The sequence below is a fragment of the Aulonocara sp. 'chitande type north' Nkhata Bay genome, linkage group LG6, assembly GCF_057382095.1.
Source record: "Aulonocara sp. 'chitande type north' Nkhata Bay isolate Kocher_YH1m ecotype deep benthic linkage group LG6, A_spYH_male_GT1.1, whole genome shotgun sequence".
Classification (NCBI taxonomy): Eukaryota; Metazoa; Chordata; class Actinopteri; order Cichliformes; family Cichlidae; genus Aulonocara; species Aulonocara sp. 'chitande type north' Nkhata Bay.
Genome location: NC_141349.1, coordinates 33,828,392 through 33,836,903, shown reverse-complemented (window position 1 = coordinate 33,836,903; position 8,512 = coordinate 33,828,392). Strand labels below are relative to the sequence as shown.

General features: G+C 40.7%; 2 protein-coding genes and 1 long non-coding RNA gene across 4 annotated transcripts in view; 1 reads left to right on the top strand and 2 right to left on the bottom strand.

The window, feature by feature from the left end:
• Positions 1–38: 38 nt before the first annotated feature.
• nxnl1 (nucleoredoxin like 1) lies at positions 39–2,054 on the bottom strand. Its single transcript, XM_086296459.1, has 4 exons — positions 1,857–2,054; positions 1,323–1,570; positions 989–1,078; positions 39–887 (listed from the first exon to the last, which is right to left on the bottom strand). The coding sequence occupies exons 2-4, from the start codon at positions 1,556–1,558 to the stop codon at positions 530–532; spliced, it is 684 nt and encodes a 227-aa protein (XP_086152585.1). The 5' UTR covers positions 1,559–1,570; positions 1,857–2,054; the 3' UTR covers positions 39–529.
• Positions 2,055–2,219: 165 nt separating this feature from the next.
• Positions 2,220–8,147, bottom strand: LOC147328222 (nucleoredoxin-like protein 1). Of its 2 annotated transcripts, XM_086296458.1 has the most exons (4): positions 7,842–8,147; positions 5,065–5,335; positions 4,873–4,962; positions 2,220–4,748 (listed from the first exon to the last, which is right to left on the bottom strand). In XM_086296458.1, exons 2-4 carry the CDS (start codon positions 5,298–5,300, stop codon positions 4,379–4,381), a joined length of 696 nt encoding a protein of 231 aa, XP_086152584.1. In that variant the 5' UTR covers positions 5,301–5,335; positions 7,842–8,147; the 3' UTR covers positions 2,220–4,378. The 2 variants fall into 2 exon arrangements, with proteins under 2 accessions (XP_086152584.1, XP_086152582.1); XM_086296456.1 differs by lacking the exon at positions 7,842–8,147 and having other exon boundaries at positions 5,065–7,817.
• The window catches only part of LOC147328221 (uncharacterized), a 15,202-nt gene continuing 14,771 nt past the window's right edge, over positions 8,082–8,512 (top strand). The window contains exon 1 of the long non-coding RNA XR_015129928.1: positions 8,082–8,217. This is a non-coding gene — a long non-coding RNA (uncharacterized LOC147328221). The remainder of the gene's footprint in view (positions 8,218–8,512) is intronic.

Below are 8,512 nucleotides of genomic sequence, written 5' to 3'. Positions count from 1 at the left end.
AGTGCAGCTAGACTTCACAAACACTCAAAGCAAAACAGTCACTAACAAAATTATTTTAATGGCGCTGAATAATTCATTGATTTCAGATTATGCATGGTGTGTTTTGATTGGACGCACAAATTATCATTTTAAAAAAAGTGCATTACAGAGCCGTGTTGTTGAGAATGGAGAAATGGTTATAATCATCTCCAGTGTGTAATAAAACAAGCCGTAATGGCAAGACTTGGCTCAGACCAAACCTTGTCTCGACTGTATACTTGGCAGCATTCAGAGACATCAAATACAGCCAAATCAAAGCAGCTGTCAGTGTTCCTGCAGATAGTGTTATATTTCTTTTTGTTGTTTGCTGCCCACATACTGTACACTGGAGCTGTTGTAGGACCACGATCTTTGTACCACTGAAGCAAAGCCAGTCACAATAAGGTCAGCTTCACATTTCTACTGAAATATCTGCGATATTTTTTGCTGTGAAGGACAGCAGCAAGTTTTAGGCAAATCAGCAGTGTTTTTCTCCCGTTCTTGCTCTCAATCACCATGGTGATCCCCCTCCTTCCTTGTCGCCCGCTCCTCCATCCGCCTCCACACCTTCATCTCCACCTCCACCCCACCCCTTTCGCTTTTTCTTCTTCTTTTTCTTCTTTTCATCTTCCACCTTATACTTCAGTCTTCTCACAGGGTCGCTGAAGCTGCGCATGGACTTCTCCTCAAAGTCCTCTTTGTTCATGAAGTTCCTGTCAATGAGTTCTGCTGCCTCCTGCCAGTTGTGGTAGCAGTCTGTTCCAAGGCGGAGTATCTCATCCACGGCGTTAGGGATGAGGATGGAGCAGTCGGGACGCAGCACCAACACTGTGGGCACCTCCTCCACGTTAAACATAGCCTCCAGCTCCCTGCGGAAACACATACACACACTAGCATAGAGCTAATGGATTTACATTACCATCACCCACTAGCAGGTTATATACACTTCTAACTGGCTAATCTCACACACCTCCTGTAGGGGTCCTCATAGGCCAGGAACAGGCACCTTTTGGGGAGCTCTTTGAGGAAACCTTCTTGCTCTTCCTCTGACTGGTCCAAACTAGAGAGTGAAAGGGATATACTCCAGTAAAAATTACTCCCAATGTCATTTTTCTTGCGGTTCTTATTTCTTAAAGGAAATTCATACATGCATTACGCAAGTGCACATACGTGCATGCATTTTAATTTTACATTCGAGCTAGAGACAAGGTTAGTTTAATAAAGTAACAGAGGAGAAAATCTATTCCAGTGTTAGACGCTACAGTTCTAATAAACACCTATATGTGTGCCTCTGTGTGTTTTACCTAATGTACAGGAGAACCAGCTGAGCAGCACGATCCACGTAGAACTCATCTGTCAACTGTTTGTAGAAGTCAGAGAGCGTGGGCGCAAACTGCCTGCAGGTCTCACACGTAGCAGAAGCAAAGAAGAGCATCAGGATTCGGTTCTGCAGGCGCATGATGATCTCATGCTCTGTGTCCAGCTCATCTTGGTCCTTGTTGTTCTTTAACAGGACCCGGTCAATGAATAAGTCCACCATGATGAAGGGGTGCTACAAAGGGAGAAGCAAAGCTACTAATATGCTTTGGATTAATCAAGAAAGAGTAGGCACATCACCGCTAATCATGATAGCTCAAACCATGTAGCATAACACACATTAGAATATTAAAGGCTTCACAATAGCAGTAAAAAGTCTTGACATTTGGAAATATTTATCTGGGCGATTTTAATGGTTTTGCCTTGTGTTTCACTGTATGTTTCTACTCTCCCAAATCGATTACAGTAATCATATATAATCTCGCTTGCTGTTAAATCGGATAATCCTCACAGTTGCTTACCTCTAACAAATATTATCTCTCCTTGAGGCAGCAAATCCAAAAAGAAAATAGCCTTCAAAATCTAGCCTTATATTTCTTTTCACCTCTTCCTTTATCACACTAGAATCACTTCCCAGTCTGCCAGTTCGTATCGCATTCCCTCATTCGCCTTCACCTTGGTGGCAGTAGCTGCTCACTACCTCTTCTTTTGTGTCCCTGCTCTCCACCTCCCCTCATATGTCTGGGAGGGAGGGATTGAAAGACAAGGTGACAGAGGGACAAGGAACATGAAGTGCTCGCACTGATGGTGTGTGTATGTGAAAGCAGTGACTGAACAATCAAGTCTGTCTGAATAAAGAGCGAAGAAATTACAGAATGAGAGACATGCTTAAAAGAAGAAAAAGAACCTTAATGAAGTGAGCCACTGTGAGACCTTTAATATTCAGTAATTAATGGAATAGCAGAGCCGCAGGGAATATGTGCGTAGTGATAGTTTGATTTGCTCTACTGGGAACACTACAATATGGCCATGAAAGCACAGCAGTGATACAGGCACTGTTTATATTAAAAGAATAGAGAATTTAATGATTTTGGAGAGCATACAATTCACATTTAACTATGCAATAACAAAGTGCAAACTCTGAGGAGACGTAGTTAATAAAGAATAGTAAAGACAAATAACAGTGTTATGAAAGTAAATAACACACTGACAAGACATTAATTTCAGTTACAAAACAAGCAGGCGCCAGCACCTAAATGTAGCCAAAAAATGCAATTACATGTATATTTTTAGGGGTTTTTTGCCCAAATATTATTCAAAAAAACAGTGTGGTTGAAAATAGTTGCCTGTTTACATATCCAGCAGATATCAGTCTCTGTATCTGATTAATTTAAGCCTGTTACCTGTTTTTAGCATTCACTTTTGTCTCCCCTCCCCAGTGAGAAAATATTATATCTTGACTGTTAGCTGCAGAAAGCTGGACTTTTTTCACCAGCTAATTTCTCGTCTTGTTTCTTTATCATGCTGAGCAGCACACGTACATTCCACTGATTATTGGCTCAGAAAACAGCTGCCTGATGCTGCTGGAAATGGAGCTGATATGTCTTGAATTACTTTGCCAGAAGAATTATATTGTCAGTAGAAAGGGTAAAGAAGAGGGAAGAAAGTCTGTAGAGTTGCACAGCTGGAGTAGCCAGTATACACGTGAGTCCTCTCTTGCTATACACAGTAATTTGATCCTAAGTCAATAAGAAGGTATTGATTTGTAGAGCTTTAGATTGGAATCCTGGGGATCGATACTCACACATTTAGTCAGGATTGGTTTGTACATGTTTGTGTTTTCTGAATAAAAACAGTGGCATCTCTTGTGGTAGTGAATATCACCAACTGAATAGTAGCAACAAAATATAAAGAAAAGAAAAAACGCCATCAACATATACAGTAGGTATCCACAACAACAGATGAGCAGTAATAGTAGATGTTAGTTTCAAACAGTCTGCTTTATAGCGTACATCTGCTCTCTGCTTGTTTTGGGGGTTTTTAAGAAAAGGAAATTTGTTTTCATCTTATGCAACATTAAAGTGAGTCTCAAAATGGTTAATAAAAAGAAGCGCAACAGATTATTCTTGTTCTAGGAAATGAAGGCTATTCCACTCAGGAAATTAACAAAAAAACAAAACAAAACTGTATTGTTCCCTACAATGGCGTGCACCAACCTAACCCTACAAAGAAGATCCCAAGCTGGTTCTAACTTGATTAGAAAGAGAAGCTGGAAGCCAGAGTGCAAAACTGTGCAAGACAACAACTGCATCAGAGTCTTTGACTTGAGAAAAAACACCTCACAGAGCCAGATTGTGCTGGTTTGTAAAACGATTAGTGCACACAGTATGAAAATCTATCTATCTATCTATCTATCTATCTATCTATCTATCTATCTATCTATCTATCTATCTATCTATCTATCTATCTATCTATCTATCTATCTATCTATCTATCTATCTATCTATCTATCTATCTATCTATCTATCTATCTATCTATGGCACACCAAGAAAAACTGGTAAAATAAACTTAAACTCAAAAACAAAGACTGATGGTTGTTGAAAAAACAGTTCCTGGTTATTATTCATCCATCCATCCATCTTCTCACTGGTATCCAAATTCAGGGTCATGAGGGGGCTGTAGCCAGTCCCAGCTATAACAGGGTACACCCTGGACAGGTCAGCAATTTATTGCACAGCTAACGCATAGAGACAGGCAACCATCCACACTCACAGGGAATTTAGATTCACAAATTAACCTAAACCCACTCATGTCTTTGGAGTGTTGGAGAAAGCCAGACCACCCAAACACAGAGAGAGCATGCAAGCTCTACATAAATTCATATTCATAAATTCCTGATTATGAATTAAAGCAGTTAATCTTGATAACATTTCTGATCAATTTTCTGGAACAGCAGATAAAAATTTCTTTCTAAAACAAAAATATTTCTCCTAAATGTCTGAGTGATAACATACAGAATATATTATATGATATATGTTTTCCTCATCTTATCCTCCAGGTATTGTTATCTCCCTCATTTCTCTTGGTATCCCATGCTCCATCTTTCTCCTCTTCATTTCCATCTTTTCCCTTCCCCCATAACTTCCACCATCTCTTTTTGCGTTTGTCGTCCTCTGTCTTGTACTTGAGCCTCCTCACAGGGTCAGTGGCACTGCGCAAGTTAAGGTTGTCAAACTCCTCGTTGAGCATGAAGCTCCTTTCAACAAGCTCGGCCGATTCCTGCCAGTTTTGGAAACAGTCACAGCCGAAACGACAGATGTCCCGCACAGCGTTTGGAGAGAGGACAGAGCCGTCGGGACGCAGGACCACTATTGTTGGTACATCCTTCACTTTAAACATGGTCTGCAGTTCCCTGAAAAACAGAAATAGACTGGCATGAAAATATACTCTAATTTTGTACAAAGAGTGATGTGGTCCTCCAGACTAGGTGCACTGACAAACAGCTTAAATATATGCACATATATTTAAACACTCACTTCCTGTATGGGTCCTCAAAGGCCAGAAACAGAACCTTTTTGTGCAGCTCTTTGAGGAATTTTTCCTGTTTCTCCTCTGATTGGTCCAAACTAGAGAGAGAAATCTGGAAATCTCAAAACTGATCAAATAGATATATTTATGTAACTGCATATGTATAAGACAGATATATAGATTAAAAAAGATGTGGGAACCTGATGTAGATGAGTGCGAGCAGTTTCGGGTATTCGATGTATGCTGGATCTTTCAGTCTCTTAAAGAAGTCGTTCAGAACAGGCACAAACTCCAGGCACTTTTCACATTCAGCAGATGCAAAGAACAGCATGACGATGCGATTTTCGAGAATCCCCATGATCTCACGCTCAGTGTTGAGTTCGTCTTGGTCCCAGTTGTTCTCGATGAGAACTCGGTTTAGGAAAAGGTCAACCATGATGAAAGACAGGAATGTAAAAGGATAAAGGCCCTCTGTGGAAACAAGGAGGGTTAGATGAAGTTTTATGTACATACGTTCAACAATATGCATGTGTGGTGGCTTGTACAGCACAGTCCTGAAATAATGACTTTTTTTTTTCCTATCTGTTGCATCCATAAATGTTTCATTTTGCAAACTGTGATTGAGGCTGACATTAGTGTGAAACCCCTGAGACCCTGTGTAGTCACAGGGCATTGAATTTCAGGTTTTCAGTACTTCACTCTGCTCAATAAAGTGTTTTATACTTTGTAGACGTCACTGTTTTGTGCAGTAAAATGAACCCATTGTCCACACTTGAGGACACACTTTTCATAGGTAATGTTTTGTTTTTAGACCTGTCAGGTCCGACTGATCCCAAATAGCTACGAGAAATAGAAAATCCATCCAAAACAAGAGCTGAGGTCTCAGGATGTTAAATCTGAAATATTTTAGTGTCTTGTGAATTTCAACAAATATGCACGACAAAATAAGCAAGAATCAAGTTTGGAGTGTCTGTGACATTTTGGGTGCACTTACAGGTGAATCCGGAGCATTGCTACTGCCCACGCAAAACAAAAAACAGTCAAAACAAGTTTGACAGATTATTTGTGCTCATGTTGGATTCCATCAGCATCAAAGAATAATTAGGAACATCTGCTTCAGGGCCTTTAAAGCTTAAAAAATGCTAGAACCATTTTTCAAAATGTCACTGCTTTGGTGTTTTAGAGGTACAATCTGTAGACAGTGGTTACATCTATCCTGAACAAATTACTTTTGTTTACACAAAAAGTTTTTTGATTTTTTTTTTTTCGAGGGGGGGAATTTCAAACAAAGCATGAGCTGAGTCACTATTGCTGTCATGGTCCTGGGCCATGTTGGCCCAGTGTTCTTAGTTTTCTTGTATGTTTGTATTTTGTTCCTTGCTTAGGCCATGTTTTCTGAGTTGCCCTGTTGTGTTGTTCCCTAAGTGTTTTCCCTTCATGGCTTTTACCCCCTGTGTGCCCCTCTGTGTATCTGTGAGCCCTCGTCTCTCCTTATGTTTTATTCCATGTTTCCCCTGCCCATTATGTCTAAGTTCTCCCCGTGCTCTCTCTTCCCCCTGTGTGCCCTCTATGTATTTATGAGCCCTCGTCTCCCTTTGTGGTTGTTTCATGTTTTCCCAGCCCGTTATGTCTGTGTTTTCCCCGTGCTCTCTCTCCTCCGGTCTGAACCTCTGTGCACTTCCTGTTTACTTTGTGACTCTCACGCCCGTACATGTCATGTTCAGTTCACCCCGCCCTGTCTCGTTATGATTATCAGTGTCACCTGTGTTCCCCGTGTGTTCCCACTTTCCTCGTTAACCCTCTGTGTATTTCTGTCTGCGTCTCCCTCTGTTCAGCGTGACGTCGTCCCTCATGTTGTGTGGATCTCCCTGTGCCTTCCTGCGAATGTTAGTTTACTTTTTCCCAGTTAGTTCTGTATTTCCTGTATTCTGCCGTGCCAGCATTAAAGCTGTGTTCTTTAAGTTCATCCCCGTGTCTGTGAGTTTTGCATTTGGGTCCTCCTCCTGCTTGCCACACAGCGATCCATGACAGTTGCATCCTACTGTGACCGAACAGCAAATGGTAATTTACATGAAAATAATGAATGATTACCCCACACTGGTGTATAAAAAATTGATCCAGAGGGACCGATATCACATTTTGTTCTTAATCGTGACGATTTAGCGGAAGGAAAGCAGCAGTTCCAATTATTTTGTCAAAAATTATTTCAGTTTGGCCAGTTATTAGGATGCCACCATTACGAACCAGCAGGCCAGGTCCCTAAATTGGGAGTAATTGTTTGATAAATGCTGGTTCCTTTTAAAGGAGTAAATTTTACGATTTATAAAAAAAATTTAAAAAAGGAAACTTCCTGTTGTCCCATTGAAACACGGTAATTTGACAAACTGACAATACAACAGCCCAGCTAGAACGAGTTAGTCAGTATGAATAAAGCTTTTATGAAATGGTGTTTTCCAAGAGACAACTTATGGTTCAGAACAAACAAAAAAAAGACCCATAAGAGATAAATTTCAGATATAGAAATACAGTTCAGGCCAAAAAGCTAAGAAATATGCTTTATCTGTCTTGCCCAGCCTGTATTTCTGTTGCAGAAGTTGCTGCTGGCTGTGAATTGACAGCGATAACCTCACAAATTAGATTTGGCTCTGTGGCTTTGAGCTGTGCCAGATCTATTTGAGACTACCATTCTGCACTGAAACGTCCAAGGCTAATGTAGGAGAAATACATCTGAAATTGAGCAGCACTGGACCTTACCTGGAAAAAAAAGAGGATTTATTGTAAGGCTTAGAAAGGTCAAAACTTAAATCTTACATTTGGAAAAGTTATTTCACAATAATCTGCTTCACTTTTCGAAGATGATCAATAGCTCCTGATATACACTAGCAAGACTGCCGTGTCTTGTTAGAAGCTAATTTAATAGGCCATCAATCTTTGTACGTGCAGTGGCAGCTAAATATACACAAGTAATTTACCTCACCTTGAAACTCCTCGGCTCTCACAAAAAAAAAACAGAGGGAATCCAGATTTTCTCCTGTCTTTCAAGACATTATATTGTTTCATATGCCTTTTCCCCCCTCTTCCCTTAAATCCTGTGAAGCTTGTTATTTTAGTGGCACCTTTCACTGTGTCTTCACCCCTTTCTCTGTAATTTGTTCACCCTGCACTCTGTGGTCCTCGAAGGGAGATTACAGATAGCTGGAGGTGTGGCAGTGCTGTAATTGAGGGGCAGAGGATGTGTGTGTATGTGAGTGTGCCCTAAAACACCAGCTAAACACTAGAAATCTTATTACTTAAAGACAAGAAGGGAGCGAGTAAAGGAGGGATGGAAAAAGAAGACAAATTGGATTGCAAAGGTAGGATGGGCTTGTTTCAATCTTCCCTTCGCAGCTTAATTTTCTGGCTCGAGTCTGATATCACCCATTAAGCCATCAAAGCATAATACTGATTCTTTTGTATCCTGTTTTTAAGGCTGATTTAACAGGCAGGGTGCAGAATTAACTGAGAGAGTGAATAGTTTTGAGCCTGGTTCCGGTGAACTCCAAGCTGTGCTGTAGGAAAGTACTTAGCGAGCTGCAGAGGCACTTGCAGAAAGTACCCGGGTTAATCTCAGGGAGAGGGTTGAGGTAAATATAGAGAGAGAGGGAGAGA

What these genes read in the sequence shown, in the direction of transcription:
- LOC147328222 (XM_086296456.1), bottom strand. Translation starts at nt 5,537, where the DNA reads ATGCCCTGTGACTACACAGGGTCTCAGGGGTTTCACACTAATGTCAGC. An exon ending in CTCGCACTCATCTACATCAG is followed by an intron (nt 4,963 to 5,064) that starts GTTCCCACATCT and finishes TTCTCTCTCTAG; the next exon opens with TTTGGACCAATCAGAGGAGA. An exon ending in TTTGAGGACCCATACAGGAA is followed by an intron (nt 4,749 to 4,872) that starts GTGAGTGTTTAA and finishes TCTGTTTTTCAG; the next exon opens with GGAACTGCAGACCATGTTTA.
- nxnl1 (XM_086296459.1), bottom strand. Translation starts at nt 1,558, where the DNA reads ATGGTGGACTTATTCATTGACCGGGTCCTGTTAAAGAACAACAAGGAC. An exon ending in CTGGTTCTCCTGTACATTAG is followed by an intron (nt 1,079 to 1,322) that starts GTAAAACACACA and finishes TTCACTCTCTAG; the next exon opens with TTTGGACCAGTCAGAGGAAG. An exon ending in TATGAGGACCCCTACAGGAG is followed by an intron (nt 888 to 988) that starts GTGTGTGAGATT and finishes GTGTTTCCGCAG; the next exon opens with GGAGCTGGAGGCTATGTTTA.